We start from the raw sequence: 18,056 nt of genomic DNA on the forward strand, positions 1-18,056 counted from the left end.
AACCACAACCAGCAGTGCAAGGAGAATCAAGCTGGCATGAGATAGCGGAACTCTATGCGTGGAAATCATCAGAATTGAGTCACCCTGCTGGAGAGCATGGTTCTGGCGGACCACAAATATTTATAGGGCATCACCAAAGGGCTGATAGCACTGTCGAAGATGTATCTACATCTCGAAGACAGTAGTGAGACCCATAAACTCAGAGGTAACTTGAGGTAGAACATTGGAACAAAGAAAAGCCACAACAAGATCATCATCGTCAAACTACTTAGTGTAGATAGACAGCTCATCACGATACATCTCAAGGGCCACCTGTTAGTCCGAGGCCTGATACTCATAAGCAGCAATGCAACATCATCAACAACCTTGGTGGCATCCTTATCATCCTGGGAAGCATCCGAGGCAAGAACCGATGGCGTCGGTGAACTAGGAGCCACAAGAGGAACAAGGGGTGAACAGAGAATCTCGCTAGAGAGAATGCTACAGAGACGAAGGCCACACATATGAATGTGCATAAAGGCAACAAACTCAATGTAGTTAGTGCAATAAAACATCATCGGGCTGTTGAACTGTATATGTAGATTGCCTAGCCCTTTCCATCAGATCGGTCTTTTGGTTGCATTGGCTAGAGCATGCAATTCTACATCGTATCAGAGCTAAGAGGTCTTGAGTTCAAGACCCGGCTGCCGCAATTAAATTGCAGCCCACTTTCGTTTCACATTTAGGCTCGAGGGAGCCACACGTGAGGGGGAGTGTTGACGAATAAATGCATTGCCTAGTCTCTTCCATCAGATCGGTCTTTTGGTTGCATTGGCTAGAGCATGCACTTCAACATGGTATTAGAGTCCAAGGTCTTGAGTTCAAGTCCTGGCTTTCACAGTTTATTAAAAATTGTTGTTGCACCCCTTTGTCCACGTATAGGCCTCTTGAGCCATACCTCTTAGTCTATCCACATGTTGACTTTTCGCGTCACATGTTTTTTTCGAGAAAATGCAAAAGCTTTGCGTTTCTTTGCATTGAAAAGTGAGGAGTTCAGTTACAAATGTCCGAGGACGCGTGAATTACAGCGTGATTAGTGTACATCCCATGTTTGTGGCAGTACCAGCCGGAGGCTGGGTGCCCGAGCAGCCGCCCAAGAGGAGGCCTCGTCCTTGATCCTGTTGAGAAGTGTGTTCCTGGATGGTGTTGCGTTGTCGAAGACGCAGCTGTTCCTGTGTTTCCAAACCATCCAGGGCACGAGCAGCGCAACAGATTTCAGGGCTTTGTGAAGTCCCGGTGGTGTGTTCTCCCTGGCATGCTTCCACCCGTCCATGAGGGAGGGCTCGCGGTTGGGGATCGGGGCTGGAATGTGCAGCCAGGCCAGTACCTCGTGCCATGCCTGGCGGGCGAAGGGGCATTCCAGCAGCAAGTGCCGGAGCGTCTCCGGTTCTTGATCGCATAGGAGGCAGCGAGGGTGATGTTGCAGTCCATGTCGAGCCAGCCTCTCGGCCATCCAGCACCGGTCTTGATTGGCCAGCCAGTGAAAGAATTTCATTCTCGGTGGCGCCCAACTCTTCCAGATGAGCTTCCAGGAGTAGCAAGTGGTCGATCCATGGAAGGTGGCCTGGTAGCAGGATTGTGCGGAGTAGGTGCTGCTCGCTGTCATTTCCAAATCAGCTGGTCCGGGGCGGCGGAGAGCACCGTGCGTTGCATGACCTGCCATAGCTGCAGGTACTGCCCAATATCGTGCAAGCCCAGGTTGCCGTGAATGTCGCGTGCCCAGGAGTTGCCAATCAGCCCGTTCGCCACGGTTCTTGCCATGCGCCGTCGCTTGGGTATGCAATCGTAGAGATTGGGCAAGAGTTCGCGGACGGATTGGCCATTGATCCAGCGGTCCTCCCAGAGCAGGGCGGTCTGCCCATTCCCGATGGCCATGGTCATGGATGCCCAAAATAACACGCGCTCCGTGGGTGAGAACGGGAGACCGAGCCCTTGCCATGCTCGCTCGGGGCTCGTTTTGGCGAACCACAACCATCGCAGCCGCAAAGCGAGGCCGGCGCGTTCAAGGTCGCGCACGCCTAGCCCCCCAAGCTCGATGGGGCGGCAGACGCGGCTCCAGTTGACGTGGCAGTGCCCTCCGTTGGTGGCAGCGCGCCCGGCCCGGTGGAATCCGCGCTGGATCTTCTCGAGCTGCTTGATGGTCTTCTTGGGGGGCGCAAATGCGAGCAGTTGATGCACCGGGATAGCACACAGGACCGATTTAACTAGTGCCAGGCGCCCGATTTTGGTCATCAGCCAAGCCTTCCAGGATGGGAGGCGCGCGACGACCGCGTCGACCATGGGCTGCAGCTGGGCGGCAGATGGACGGCTCGTGGACAGGGGGATGCCGAGGTAGGTGATAGGGAGTGTCACCACTGGGCAGCTGAGGTGCGCGATCGTCTCCGTGGCCGTCTGGTCGCCATGCAAGACAGTAGCGGAGCTCTTGGCGAAGTTCACCTGGAGTTCAGAGGCCCTGCCAAACAGGGCGAGGATCTCCCTAACCGCAGCAACGTCGTCAGCCGTGGCATGGCAGAAGATCATGACGTCGTCGGCGTATAGGGAGATCACCGGGATGTTCCGACACGGGTGCAGCGGCTGCAGGATGGCCAAGCTGTGGGCGCGTCCCAAGAGCCGTCCAAGTGTGTCGACGGCGAGCACGAAGAGCTGTGGGGACATAGAGTCACCCTGCCGGAGCCCTTGTCGATGCCAGATGGGTGGTCCGAGCTCGCCGTTCATGAGAATGCGCGTGCTGGAAGATGACAGGAGGATGGCTGTCCATTCCATGAAGCGGTTCCTGAATCCGTATTGGCGCAAAACCTCGAAGAGGAATGGCCAAGATATGGAGTCGAAGGCGCACGTGAGGTCGAGTTTGAGCATAACTCGCGGAGCTCCCAGTCGGTACATCTTGAGCGACTGCTTGACGAGGACAAAGTTGTCATGTAGGCTTCGTCCCGGGATGAATGCATTCTGGTTGCGGCTGACAAGGCGGTCTAGCTTGGCGCTGAGGCGGATTGAAAGCACTTTGGCAAATAGCTTGGCTACTATGTGGATGAGGCTGATCGGCCGATAGTTGCGCAGACCGTGGGCGGCGGCGTGCTTAGGGAGCAGCGTCAGCAGCGCCTGGTTCAGCTTGCTGAACCCTCTTCCTCGCAGGTTGTAGAGCTGTTGGAACACGTCAAGGAAGTCTTGCTTGATGATGCTCCAGCACGCGCGGAGGAACTCCGTCGTGAATCCGTCGGGGCCCGGCGCTTTGTGCGCGGGAAGGCGCTTGACAGCCTCCCATATCTCCTCCATGCTGAACGACTCGTTGAGGTCGGCAAGGTCTGTCGGCTCAATGAGCCGCGACAGGTCCAGGGAATGCTCGCGATCGGCGGCGGTGCCGAGCAGGGCGTCGAAGTGGAGGAAGGCCGCCTGCGCCATTTCAGCATGCTCCGTGAGGACTCTGCCATCCGCGGCGAGGCTAAAGATGCGGTTCTTCTGCCGTCTGAATGAGCACTGCCGGTGGAAGAAGCCCGTGTTGGCATCGCCGTCTTAAAGGTTGGCTATGCGGGAGCGTTGACGGGCGATCGTGCGTTCCATGGACGCAAGTCCCAGGTAGGAGATCTTGAGTTGCTTGCGTAGCCAGGCCTCCGGGGGCGAGAGAATGCGTGATTCCTGGGCCTTGTCGAAGCGCGAGATGAGCTCGTGGGAGATGGCTAGCTTGGCCTTGATGTTGCCCGTGGATTTGGAGCTCCAGCTCGTGAAGCAAGTCGCCGTTGCCTGGAGCCGTAGCATGAGGCGACGGAAGGGGTCGGCGTGGTATGTGGAGCCCCAGGCCGTGGTCACCACCTCCTGGAACCCATCCAAGAGTAGCCAGAATTCCTCAAAATGGAATCGCCTATGAGAGGTGGGCACCGTCGAGCAATCTAGCAGCAGCGGGGAGTGGTCGGACATGACAGACGCGAGGCATCGAAGGTGGCATCCGCCGTGTGCGTCTTCCCAGTCGGAGGTGCAGAGCACGCGGTCAAGGTGCACAAGGGTCGGCGGGGTCTGCTCGTTCGACCAAGTGTAGCGTCGCCCATTGAGGTAAATCTCCTTGAGCGCGAGGTCATTGGTCAGGCGGCGGAATTTTCCCATCATCCGTCTGTTGACGTTGCCCGTGTTCTTGTCCTCGTCGCGGAGTATGAGGTTGAAATCGCCGCAAACAATCCATGGCTCCGGACAAACCGCCCTTATCTCGCGGAGCTCCTGCAGGAAGGCGATCTTGTCGACATCGTCCTGCGGGCCATATACCACCGTAAGCCACCATGGCGTTCCGGTGGTCATGGACACCTTCGCGGTGATCACGTTAGTGGTGAACATTAGGTCCGTGATGGACACGGCCCTGCTCTTCCACGCTAGCAAGATGCCACCCTGTGTGCCAATGGCTGGGAGGTATGTGTAGTCGTCATACTCCGAGCCAAGAGTGTCAAGGACAACAGACGAACAGAGCAATTCCACTTTCGTTTCTTGCAAGCATACAATGGAGGCCCCGGTGGTGTCAAGGAGCGATCGGACGGCATGGCGACGAGCCCGCGCATTGAGGCTGCGCACGTTCCAGATAGCTATCTTAAGGCCGTGATCCATGGAAACGAGATCGACGGGTAGCAGGGTCTAGGCTAAGCTAGCACTCGCACACGCTGTCGACGCGTGCCGCAGGTGTCGTCCGCGACGCCACACAGGCTGGGATCTCGCGATCGACCAGCGCGACAATGGCCTTAAGGACCGTCTGAGGGATAGGTGCTGCAAACATATCGTCGTAGGCCTTCATCTCGGCAGCGGTAATCTTCTGGTTGATGCCAATGATCTCGAGCGTGCGGAGAACTTGGACTTGGGCTCGTCGCTCGGCAGTTGGAGGCGCCCCCGTCGGGCAGGAGACGGTGGCAGAGCGTCCGCGGCGGGGGGCGAAGTTGAGCGGCCGGCGTGGCTTCTTCCCTGGCGCCGGCAAGGTGGCGTTCATGTGCTTTGTTGAAGCGGCCAGGAACTCTCCCAGCGTCCAGGACTGGGGCACGGCACGTCCTCACGATCAACGCAGCGTGATTGGTGGGGATGCGAAATGATTCGGGGCTGGCTCACTTGGGCATGGGGCATGCACGGCCTCGCGGGTGGGCATGGGCGATTCATCAATGGGCCTCGTCGGGGAGGGGTGGGCCGCGGGCCTTTGCAGAATCATGATCGGGCTCTGCAGACTTTGGTCAGGCGTCGACACAGCGGGGGCAGGGAGGGCAGCCTGGCGCGGCAGCAGGGGAGCTGGCGCCATTGGGTGGCCCCGCCCTGTCCAAGGCAGCGCGCGTGGTGGCCGGGTCCGTGGACTGGTTAGCGGAATCCAGCCCCATGTTGTGGTCGGGTGGGGTGGGATCGCCGCTTTGTCCCGACAGGATAGCTGGCTCGGCTGGTTCATCCTGCTGCGAGTCTGGTACGTCGCTGGCCAGCGCCAGATCCTGACAAGCCGAGGCGTCAGGTGTGGCAGGAAGTGGCCCCGCAGGATCATCGTTGGGAGCGATGTTGCCCGCCAGATGCGGGGTCTCGGACGGTGTTGGGTCTTCCTTGCATGGTCGACACGCGTCCCGACCGCGCTGGGCTGGGTGTCCGCAGCAACGGTGTCAGCACTGCGCGCCTGGCCCGCAGCAGGGCGCAGCCTTTGCTTTCCTCTGCTTTTGCCACTTCTGGTGCGATGACGCCGATGTAGGGCCCCTTGCTGACCTGGCCAGGGCAGCACGCCAGCCCGTGGCGGGATTGTGGGTGGCGCTGTGCCGGAGTTGGCAGGCCACGCCGGCGACATGGAGGGGCCATCCGCGTGTGCATGCCTCCCGACGCGCCAGCCCAGGTCGTCAATTGCCATGCCGTCGGAGCGACCAGCAGGTGGCGCGTCCATGCGCCTACGCTTGCGGCCGCGGCGATGTGCACGCCCAGGGCCACGGCCAGGGGCGGGATCTCGATCCTCGCTGGCGCCGTGGTCGCCGTCCCGGCCGGTGCCCGGCGGCACGGAGGTAGCCAGCGCCCTGATCATGGTGGCGGGGGCGAGCACGATGGAGATGGGGTACGTCAGCGTCCTGATGGTGGGAGCATCGGAGCTTAAGGACGCCGACACCTGCTCCACCACTTCCAGGATGGCCGCGCGTTGGATGCTGGCAGGATCTTGCGTGCGCCCGGACAGACGGAAGGTGGCAAGGTCAGCGCGGGAGCGGGTCTGTGGATGGAGGCGCTCGATCCAACAGCTTTGCCCCAAGATGTGCTTGGCGGTGGACAGGTGCCATGCTTGGGTAGGGACGCCGCGCAGCTCGAGCTCGACGTGGAATTCGAACTCGTTGGACCCGGCGTGAGCCAGCTTGCACCACGTCCGCATCGAGAGGGAGAAGCGGGGCGAGTGGATGAAGTGGCCGCCGGCGAGTTGTTCCTTGGTGGATAGAGAGCTGAAGAGAATCAAGAAGTCCTTGGGGTGGTGCCGGTGGACGGTGAAGTCGAAGGAGTCCAGGAGCAGCTTGGCCACCGTTCGGGGGAGACGGATGGGCAGTTGTCGGTGATGGACGCCACCATAGCGCGGCCTAGGACGAACTCCGCGTCTTCCATCTCCACAGTGCGTGACACGATAACCCGCACTGGCTCAGGCGAGCGCGTGTCGGCCGCCGGCGCCACCTTAGCAGCGGAAGGGGCTTGCTGCGCGGGGGCCGCAGCGGCAGGGGGCGCCAGGAGCGCGGGCGGCGTCCGTGGGACCGCGGCGGTGGCGGGATTGGTGCATGGCTGGCGGCGACGTTCCACGTCCCGACGACGCGGGTCACAGGAGCGGGAGTCATGGTCGAATTCCAGGCAAGTGCGGCACCTGATGTCGTTAGTGCAGTCGCGTACACGGTGGCGGTGGTCCAGGCAACGAAAGCAGAGGCCGGCAACCTCCTCAGGCGAAGGGCTCCGCCGGCGAAGCGGGGGTGGGCTGGGGGTGTGCTCCTCGCGCGGACGGCGGCGACGATTCCTGCGCCGTGGCTGCTGGAAGCCGTCCGCGTCGACGACGTCTCCGCCTGAGACGCGGTGCACCTCCGAGCGTGGGCCGAGGCGGTTCTTGGCCGGCTTCCTGGAGATCTTCGTCGTAGGGCCGTGGGAGGGCGGCGCGCCATGCCTCAGCGGTGCCGGTGGAGGCGGGGTGGCTCGGGCGACGTCGATGTACGAGCGCGCCGAGGACTCGCTCTCCGAGCTGAGCCAGCGGTCGCCGGAGGACACGCGCTCGCCGGAGAGGGTCGCACGACGGTCGACAGGGTCAGTGCCGAGGGCCGCCATGGCAGAGGCTAGGGGAGGGGTGGGAGGAGGGCAGCCGGCGGCGGTTCGACGGCGGCGGAGCTAGGAGGCTAGGCGGAGCGGGGTGGGAGCGGGGTGGGTGGGAGCGGAGCCATCTTCGCGTCACATGTCAGAGGGGTGTTGAAGTGTATATGTGGATTGTCTAGCCCTTTCCATCAGTTCGGATTTTTGGTTGCGTTGGCTAGTGCATGAAGTTTAACATGGTATCAGAGCCTAAGGTCTTGAGTTCAAGTCCTGGCTTCCCCAATTTATCCAAAAATTGTTGTTGCGCCCCTCTGTGTCCATGTATAGGCCTCTTGAGCCATACCTTTGAGTCTATTCACGTGTTGACTTCTCGCGTCACACGTGAGAGGGGGTGTTGAAGTGTATATGTAGATTGCCTAGCCCTTTTCATCAGTTTTGACTTTTGGTTGCGTTGGCTAGTGCATGAAGCTTAACACGGGCAACGAGGAATAACAATGTAGCCCCAGATGAAGACATTGTACCTGTTTTTTTCTTTCTTTTTTCTCTTTTTTTACCAAAAGCCAACCAACCTAATCAAATCAAAACCAAATCGCGTCAATCATCCACATCGAACCAACACCAAATTGTGGCGGCTGGCTCGGAAGGCAGCGAGCAAAGCCCACACAGGAGGTCAGTGGGTGAGGCCGACTTGGGAGGTCGGCGGACGAAGCCGGCGGGATCTGGTGTGTGGTTGTGAGCGGCGAGCCGATAGGGATTGATTGGCTAGAGGCCGGCGCCGGGCGCTAGAGGCCTAGATGGGCAGGTACAGGAGGGCACATGACTGGAGGCATTGGAGACACGGGTGATGGGAGGCGTAGGCGCGACAATCGGGTGGCGGGTGCTAGAGGCGCAGATGGACGGGCCTACTTGGGAGGTCGGCGGACAAAGCCTGCGGGTAGAGTGGTGGCGGGATCTGATGTGTGGTTGTAAGCGGCGGGCTGACAGGGATTGATTGGCTAGAGGCTGGCGCCGGGCGCTAGAGGCCCAGATGGGCATGCACAGGAGGGCAGACGACTAGAGGCGTGGGATACACAGGCGATGGGAGGCGTAGGCGCGGCAATCGGGTGGCGGGTGCTAGAGGCGTGGATGGATGGGCACCAGATGGTAGGTGACTTGAGGCGTGGGAGTCACAGGTGGTGGAAGGCGTGGGCTCGGCAATCGGGTGGCAGGAGGCGTAGTGACGGTCGATGGGAGCGGCTGGCCTGCGGGGAAGAGGAAGACAACAACGACCGGCAAGAATGCAACGGTGGCGCAAGATTGGATCAGGAAGAGCATGAGTTGTGCATGTTAAAAAAATACCTAGGGTTCTAATACCATGTTATGAAATATGCAACTTGCATTTTCCGGGGCCAAGGGCCAGTATATATATACACATACAAGTGGTAAATTTGCAGGAAACCCCTCACACTATGGGGAAAATATACAGGGTATACATGGAGCATAATATAACTTAACATGCTCATCAGCATCAGAAACTGATTCTTATAATAACACATATTCTCGTATAAATATTTATGTGATTTTTTTGCGAAATGTTTATATGATTACTGATGGTTATTACTTCAGCAAACCTGTGTGTATACTGTATACCAACAAATATTTGACCTTTTTAGGAGAGTACGCGGTGAAGATATATTCTGTTCTTATCTGGAAGGCAGTATTTATTTGATTACCTTCAGACACTCCAAAAGTGTGGCCGAAATTGCTTGACCCCTGTAGTCTTTTCTCGTAATGGCTAGTGTGCCGTGCCAATGTATTACGAGTCTTTTGCATATTATAAGATACTCCCTCCGTTCCTAAATATTTGTCCTTCTAGAGGTTTCAACAAGTGACTACATACAAAGCAAAATGAGTGAACCTACACTCTAAAATATGTCTATATACATCCGTATGTGGTTGTCCATTTCAGGTTTCAACAAGTGACTACATACAAAGCAAAATGAGTGAACCTACACTCTAAAATATGTCTATATACATCTGTATGTGGTTGTCCATTTGAAATCTCTAAAAGGACAAATATTTAGGAACGGAGGCAGTACATGTTAGTGAGTTACAGTGTAGGACAATATCCTTATTCTTATGTGCTTTCTTTGCCAGAACAAGTTTGTGAGGCCACAAATTATATATGCATATACCAGCTATAATCTCATGTAGGCTGTAATCTTGAGATTGCAGGAACCATAAGTTCTATGTCATGGTCCAGCAAAGCAGGTCTCACCTATATTTTATTCTTTAGTTCCTCCTTTTCAATGGAAAATCCCCAAAACTGAACTTCCAATAATGATCACCAGTGGGCACAGTCTATTTTGCTGGTGAATCAGCCAGAGGACTTTCCACTTGTAGGTGTACGGTGTACCCAGTACCCACAGCCCACAGCCCACTTTTAGGTCTTTAGCATGCAAGAAGCAACAGTCTTTCTTTAGCAAAAGCTGGAAGGGGAACTTGACCCATACTTGACAAAGTTACACGGGTCACAAGGTACATGGTACAAGACCTATCGATACAAGAGTTGTGAGTAATGATGCACATGCTTGGTTCAATGGACTGGGATCTGTGCGGCGCATGTGTTTGAGAATGGCAGCTTTTGGTAGTAGGGAAAAATATCTATACAACTGAAAAATGCTCACTGCTCATTGTTACAATGGGCATTTCCGATACAGTGATTCACAGTCTGAAAACTAAACCTCTTCAGCTTGTATAGCTTCTCTGGTGAATTCCCAGTTCTGCGTGACTCTGTAATGTACGATTGTGAGCACGTCTACTGCTTCTTGCATGCAATCATGTCAAGTGGTGATGAGGAATATGAAAGGACTCCGACGGGCTCTGGGCGAGCATGGCTGTTGTTTCTACGGCCTATGCGAGAGTGGGGGTTAAATTCTCAAGGGCGAGACAGCTTCCAGTGTCGACACGTCGGCGAGGCTACATTGGAGACTGAGAAATATCCTATTTGTTGCCAAGACTTATCAGTACTGTGAGTGCCCTTATCTCCCATCTTTTTCCCTGTCAAATCTGTCTATTGTCCTTCATGTTTGTTAATGTTAGTTTATTGGAGTACTGCTGGTTCTGTTTGCATGTTCTGAATCCTGTGACGATTGTACTTCTGTGAACATGGTTGGGAACGATAATGGTAGCAACCTGATAGGGCAGTATGAAAACAACTTGGCTCAACTGTAGCTGAACTGAAGCAACTGGTATTAGCTCTCTAAGTTTTGGATTTATATTGAACTTCATTTCTGCAAAACTGGAGTATGGTCACACCCAGTGTGTCATCTGCACGAATTTCGCATGAAATTGGTGGCAGAAACATAGGCACTGATTGCATAGATTTGGTTGTAATCTGGATGACTAAACCAAGTGTTGCTGATCTAAATAAAAAAAGGCAAGACCTCCGTGTTAAATAGCAAGTCAGTTAAAAATCTACAGGCCTTGTCTTTTTTTTTGTTTGTTGACAAAATATTTAAAGTTTGTACACATGTTGTTTCTGTACTTGTGGGAATTCCTATGATATATTTTTCATAGCATATTACCTGTCCAGTTAGTTTCGTATGAGCAGGGTCTTTGTAGAGAGTTGCATAGAAGTTCTGGCAGCCATGCATGCATGGCTCGTAATACGCCTGTCAAGCATGTGCTCTGGACAAATTTTCTTCAAGAACCAGTTAATTTGGGAACTGAGAAGTTGAGAGTTGAGACGTCATGTTGAAAGTCATAATGAAGTGGTTGAATGCATTACAAGTGAAAACCACCTAGCAAAAACCACTATAAGATGAGAGGGTGACAGTAATAGATTCATAATTAGTTTAGGGCACGACCTGATTGGTTCTTAATTCATCTCTTCTCTATGATTCATTTGGATGTGATTCTGAGCTGAAAACATTCCTGTAATCCATTGTTTGAGATGGTTGCAGGATGCAGTCGCTGATGGTGAAGTCTTTGAAAATTATGTAAACCTTTTCAACTAGCTATGTTATGATTGTTTTAGTCTAGTATGCCAGCAACTCCTGAGTTGTACAGTGGTCATCCTACGCTTAAACTGCACCCCATGTCCCTGCTCATCTACAATAAGAAAGTGATGTCAAGAATATTCCTTGATACAGTATGTGATAATGTGGCTTTCTGGAACATGATTAATCTCAGGTAAAGATGACCAAAGGGCATGAAAGGGCAAAAGGTATGGGAGACATTTTCTTCCATTTTCTTGTTTTTTCTTTGCGTACTTGTTTATACTTTATACTATGACTGATAATGACGTGAAGTGAGGATATATTGCCTTGTAACCAATGGAGAAGGATGTTGGTTGATGCATTGAAGTTCATAATAACCCGAGCAACTAATTTTGGTGCCTTTTCATGCCTATAGATACCACCTGTTTCTTTAGTAGTTTGAATTGATTGCACGGTTGCACCCATTGCCACTCCCAAAATTAGTTACCTCGTTTATGTTCTCAGAAGGTATTCTAGCTTGGGATGCAAGTGGAGCCGGCCAACCCATTTTCTTCCTAGTTCATTTGCTTGACAAAAACTCATGTACAGAAATGACTGTCGATTGAGCTGGAAATGAACATCCTATTGAGTGAGGTGGCCCAATCGGTCGACCCATTTGCATCCCTACTTTTCTAGCCTTTAGGCGAACATGAGCCTTCCTTATTATGCATGACCGGTTGGTTGGGTCAGATAGGCTTCATAATGTGGATGACTGAATGAATCAGGTACCAACTTATCGTCTTTATAAGTGCAATCTATTTACCTGATGCATATACACCTAGATTAAATTACACTTGATGTCCATAAACGCGATCTATGTAGCTGATGCATGTACGCAGTACGCCTAGATTATATTACCCCAATTTTGATGATTATTCTGTAGGTGGAGGCGCACTAGCTGCTAGTCGCTGCGAGCAGACAGAGCTCCGCCCTTGTGAATGACCATTTTACCCTGTGAGTACATTTAAACTTTTGGTAATGATATGTTGGATATATGTAAACCACTCCAATCTCCATTGCGTAATTGATTCATCCGTTATAACTACTTGTACGTTCCGTGCTACCACTTTTGTCCATCTTTGTTGATTGTCGTAACCATTGTGGTATGCTTGTATATATGAACCGTGTTGTACATGTTAGATATTATGGCCAATAAAATTAAGATTACCTTTTCATGTATAAACTAGCTAGGCATATCCAGAAAGTACGAGAAACTTAATTAAGGCTTAGGCGCATATGCTAATGATCTAATATTGCCAAATCGACCAAAAGGGACACCCAAATGATGGGGAAAGGGGGGCCAAGAACTGATGCCTCTTCTCATCAGCAGCCATATTAACATTATAAAATCGCCCACACACAGTAGATACGTCAAGACCTAACATATTACACACAATCGAGGCATATACATAGCAATGCATGTCTTGTCATACAGAAAAGGTCGGAGCAGATGGAGAGATAATGGTCACAACCTACATAGCAGGCTTACTGCATCGGGTACAAGCTGGTACACTGCAAGCTATAGGCTGCAGTGAGCTAGCAGCGACACATGCATGCACGCACATGACAAAATAGTAGGTTACTGGGAGTACTAGTGGCTGGGCCATGGCTATTGTCTTTTCCTCCTTCCACTACCAGACATGTCGACGGTCTTCAGCTATCAATCTGCTTCCAAAGTCCCAGTCAACACTAGTATGCATCGGCCTCTCAGCCCCCAACTGTGTTGCCAGCACACTGCATCGTGGACGCATATAACCTTCGTCTCCACAAATAGGAGCTGAATCAAATTCACACTAGTGGTAGATGTAGGTTGCACGTACACTGGTTCACAGATCAACTAGTAACTAAATTGACCGAAGAAAAAACTGAACAGTAGAAAGACTACTGGAAACAACACACACAAGACGCTCACAAGCAAACTCTTATTTGAGTGGAGATATACGTAGATGGTAGCTAATAGTAGCTATAGGTTGATCCATAGGCTTGTTGCATGCGCCATGCATGCAAGAGAAGAAGGGGTGGGCTGATTGTTTCCGTCAGCGGCGGCGTGCCGCTGTCTCCCGCTGCGCGTTGAAGTAGACGGCAGCGACCGGGAGGCCAAGGTCGTTCTCGTCAGCGAAGCGGCGTGTGTTGAAGTAGTCCCTGGTGGAGGGAGGGTTCATGGCCTGCCGCTTCTTCTGTTGGAACAGCACGAAGGTGAACCTGTGAATGCCAATGTTGGGCTTGGGGCTCTCGTAGCTCACCACCTCCCTTCCTGCATGCATTCATGTGTTTATTCAGGGAAATTAAGGATGGGACCAATCAGCAAAAGATAAAGCAGTCATGCATGAAAAGGACTTACCAAAAGAAGCATCTGTGGTGCCAGGAATATCACTGACGATCCTGCATGCACAAGTCATAATCTGATCAAGCATGTTTTTATGCATAGCTGATCATATAAATCTGACCATTTATATTCACTAAACAAAAACTGATAAGTTTTATGTCCATAGGAAAGAACCTAATTGATCACCAGCTAAATTAATTTGGTCTTAAACATGTAGCTCACTTGGACTGATATGTATGTCTTTCACGTTATAGAGATTTTTCCATGTTGTGCTGAGCTTATTGGTCTTTATAGTCGTTAGGCTTTCGATTGCTCGAGTACTGTAAACTAGTTTGGGTTAGTAATTACCAGTGGAGATGCTCCCTAAGGTATGGATCACTAGGCCCTGGCACATCTGGGTCCGTCATGACCTGAAGAGCGACAACACTCATTTATCAGCTGGATGTTACACTAGCTAGCTTTGTGTACAGATGAGATGGCCGGAGAGGATAGGAGGCGCAAACCAGAGTGAAGAAGGATCTCATGTCCCCACCCTGGACTTCAATGCGTGGCTTGGACACGACCGCCGACGGGAAGAACTCGTGGCCGTTGAACACCTGCTTGTTGGAGCTGTAGGTCACCGTCATCTTCACTGTTGGGTTGAAGTTGTCGATGACCTCCCCGATGACCTTTCCAATGACGAGAGGCTCCAGCACCCTAGCCATGGCTAGCTACCTAGCTTGAACTGAAAAGTTGGTGATGATCGATGACAAATATCTACAGCCTGCAGGTAGCTAGTAGAAGCACGAGAGGAATGAGGTAGTATAGCCTGATGGTTGGTGTTGAGGTTGGGTGGCGTGGAGGCTCTATTTATAGCTGTGGAGAGCCGCGAGGTGAGTGAGCTGTGTGTGAGGAGGGTGAAGTTTTAAAGCTAGATTATCACTAGGTGATGTTTGATTATTCTGTCCTTGCGCACTATAAAACTGGGGCATACACCTTAAAAAGGTTTCAAACCTGAAAACTAGCATAAGTCTGTATATTCGTGATAGGTGGGTTTTGGGAGAAGTTTGTTCATAATGCACAGAATCCACACATTTGGTAAAAGAAGAAAGCCTTATTGCCATGTATGCGCCTACAAAGTCCCAAGCTGAGGTAGATCAATTGTACCATAGTACAAGTTCCCGAAACAGTTCATCGATCCTTCCGCGGGACATTATTAGAAGCCACACTGTTTGAGCGCATTGACAATTGCTTAAAGGCCTTTTTCAAAATTGTCTTAGTGATGATTGAGTATGGCCTACACCATTAAGTCTAATACTATGTATTTATATTTCTATCAAAATGCTTCTTTTTTCTTATTTTTCTCTTGAAAATGCATGCATGCATATAGTTTAATTCTACCCAGTCAAAAGAATATGTATTTGGAAAATTATTTGTTGATCTGTACTGGAATATTTTTGCAATACTGTAATTTTATCAGGTATTACAATTATATTATGAGAAAGCGCAGTAGTGACCCGCAAAAAGAAGAAGAAGAAAGCGCAGTAGTGAGTTCAGTGCAGGGAGATATGATGCTCCAACTCTGCGCTCAAAAACTTGATTGCGGCAGGGAGAACACCAAAGCCCAAAGGGGTGCAAAAACAGAGTGCGTGCGCTCCACTGGCGTCCCTCTGTGCTTGTCTCTAGTTTGCTCATATTCGCTCTTGTTGGGCTTGGTGTTTGTAACTGTTATTTGGATAATTTCTGATCTTATGTACTCCCTCCGTTCACAAATATAAGATGTTGTATTATCTCTGTACGCTAATATAAGATGTTTTTGCAGTTCAAAACATCTTACATTAGTTTACTGAGGGAGTAACTTTTTTGTGAATCAGATGTATATAGCTACGATTTAGTGCGTTTGTTCACTCATTTCAGTCCGTATGCAGTCCATATTACAATATTGAAAACATCTTATATTTGTGAACATTTGTGAACAGAGGGAGCAGTTTTTTGAAATTATCATCTGATTGTCAATTTTCATGTCTGTGGCATTTTGCGGTAAGTACTTTTATTTATGTCTGGATACTGCGCACTGGACCAGCTTTGTACGTTTACTGCCAATTGTTGTCGCACCCGGTACACAGACCAAATAGTGATGTGATTGGTGCGGAGGGTCTAGCTAAACGAAAACAGTTCATTCCCATGTGCATTTCGTTTCGCGTGGGTAAAATCTTAAGAAAGGTCAAAGATGGCTGCCCGTCCGCCAGCTTAATTATGCTAATTGTCATTGCTCTTTTCGTCCATCCTTTTTCAGTTATTTAAGCATTATACTGTGTGAATTCTCTGCGCCGTACCATTTCACTTTTGGATTCCACTAAGCTTAAACAAAGCGTGCCAACCTAGGAAGGATAAGCCGGCATTCCGATTTGATGGCTGCCGAGCTGGGCAACTCAGCAGGGGATCAAATGATGGGGTTACCCTTTTTGACGATGCTTTTAAAAAAATAGTTTCATTCCCAGTTTATTTTAGCTGACCAGTTATGTTTATTCTTGCTTGAAGATGTATCTGCTGCGGAGCAACCTAGTGGCCCTTCTGGCTGTTGTAGACTTTGTTCGCCATGTTCATAGATATCCATCTCAAGCATATATAGAGATGTATGAAGACCCAGGCTTTTCCTCCTCACCGCGGTTCTTGTTGTGTTGATTTAGACGCATGTGCCTTGGACGCGGATTTTGCTTAACAGTTCATAGATGAACCTAGGAAGGATAAGGTTCCCTTTTTTCGCAAAGAAAAAACCCGAACATAATTCCAGCCGGATTGTATTGAATAAGCAAAATGTTGGGCTATTTACTAAAGGCCATCTACAAAAATTCTCCACACGATTCCGTCGCAAAAAGTTAAATTCTTTGCACGATTATCACAGTTTGAGTTAAACACGTAGCTCCTCTGTTCTTACCTCCTTTTGTCGTGTCCATGCATTGAGGTTTGGTAGATAGTGTTGCAAAGAACATTCTATAAACAGCATTGCATCAAGATGGACCTGCCACTATTGATGATTTAATTATTCTCGTGACAGTTGTGAGGTTGTCGCAGGGGCCAATTGGCGAGCATAAAACTGTGTGCTGGGTCTCTTTTTCGGCTACATCACAGGGTGGCCTCTCGTCAGACCAACTTGAAGGATCCTCTATTTCGTAGCTTTAATTTGCACTAGACTTGTATTTTATTTTGTTATAGTAGCTTTGCAATAGACTAAGGTCAGGTTCTCCTTTGTTTCCAGAAATGGAGTGTCCAGGTTGGGTCGAGCACATGATCTTTGCCATGCTAAGGCCTCCGATCTGCTTCTTTTGAACTCCAGTTGGCTTGCTTGGATGGAACCTGCTACCTGGGCGACGGTGGCCAATAAGCCGCTCGCAGTTGCAGTCTTATCTAAACAACTCCAAGAGCTGGCTTGTGCTTTTCTAAAAACGTGTTGGATGTTCGTGCTTTGCTATAAATATAAAATCCCCCGTGTCCTCGGCTTTGTTATGCGCTCAAGTTGAGCTTTGCTGTGAGTTGTGACTCATCTCATGGTTTGTGCGATGCTATTTATTTGTTATAATTTTTTCCGAGGAATCGGCAGGAGCTTTGCCTTTATATTAAGAAAAAAAGAATTGGCCAGTTTACAAGAAAAACTGGCCGAAAACTGATACAACGAAACACACGCCAGCCGCGGGGATGCGTATTGAACGAGCTGACAAAACGACCAGGTTGCTACCCTACTCACGACCCGGAGTCGCCACTCCGGCTTACAAACCTTAGCAACGAACATACGTCGGCCTTGAGGCCGCACTCCACACGAGCCGATGACTCTGTCGCCCATGCGACCAAATCCGACAATCAACAATACAGAGATGCTCTCTAGAGCCGCCGCTTCGACTTCCCCACCTGCCCCAAGGCCGCTGTTTTTTTTATGACGTGTTTTTCCTACATATAGTATTGGTGGGTAAGTAGAAGCGGCGTCGACATCCACAATAGAAAGGCCATGGCTTCGCTCACCTTGCTTATTTCGTGGACCATTTGGAATAAGGTGAACTCTCGGATGTTCCGTCACAAGAGCGCCCCACCACTAATTGCTCAACATCGTCATGTGCGAGGCGAAGCTTTGGGTCACCACCGAGGCGAAGAAACTAGGGTGTTTTTTTTTGCAAGAATAAGCATTCATGTCGTATTTGTGGTTCACTTGTAACGAACTCTATTCGGATAAAAAAGGACTATTGTCAAGACAACCTTAGTTGATATTGGTTTTTAATTTTTTTTAAGATAGTTTGTTTAGTTTTTTATGTGAGCAGTGTCGAAGTTTTTTTTGACAAATGATACTTTATTTATTCGTCGGTGAGAACCAACGTATCAGATACAATAAATGAGACCACCTCAACCGCGGGGTAGAAAATCTAGCTAACTTAGCTATTTCATGGGCAACCTGA

The 18,056-nt window shown here is 50.7% G+C and overlaps 1 protein-coding gene across 1 annotated transcript; it reads right to left on the reverse strand.

Annotated features, from left to right (window-relative positions):
- Positions 1 to 13,128: 13,128 nt before the first annotated feature.
- LOC123053234 (CEN-like protein 2) lies at positions 13,129 to 14,463 on the reverse strand. The gene is made up of 4 exons (XM_044476681.1): positions 14,136 to 14,463; positions 13,981 to 14,042; positions 13,648 to 13,688; positions 13,129 to 13,560 (listed from the first exon to the last, which is right to left on the reverse strand). Exons 1-4 carry the CDS (start codon positions 14,334 to 14,336, stop codon positions 13,343 to 13,345), a joined length of 522 nt encoding a protein of 173 aa, XP_044332616.1. The 5' UTR covers positions 14,337 to 14,463; the 3' UTR covers positions 13,129 to 13,342.
- Positions 14,464 to 18,056: the final 3,593 nt, after the last annotated feature.

Source organism: Triticum aestivum, chromosome 2D, assembly GCF_018294505.1.
Source record: "Triticum aestivum cultivar Chinese Spring chromosome 2D, IWGSC CS RefSeq v2.1, whole genome shotgun sequence".
In the NCBI taxonomy this organism is placed as follows: domain Eukaryota; kingdom Viridiplantae; phylum Streptophyta; class Magnoliopsida; order Poales; family Poaceae; genus Triticum; species Triticum aestivum.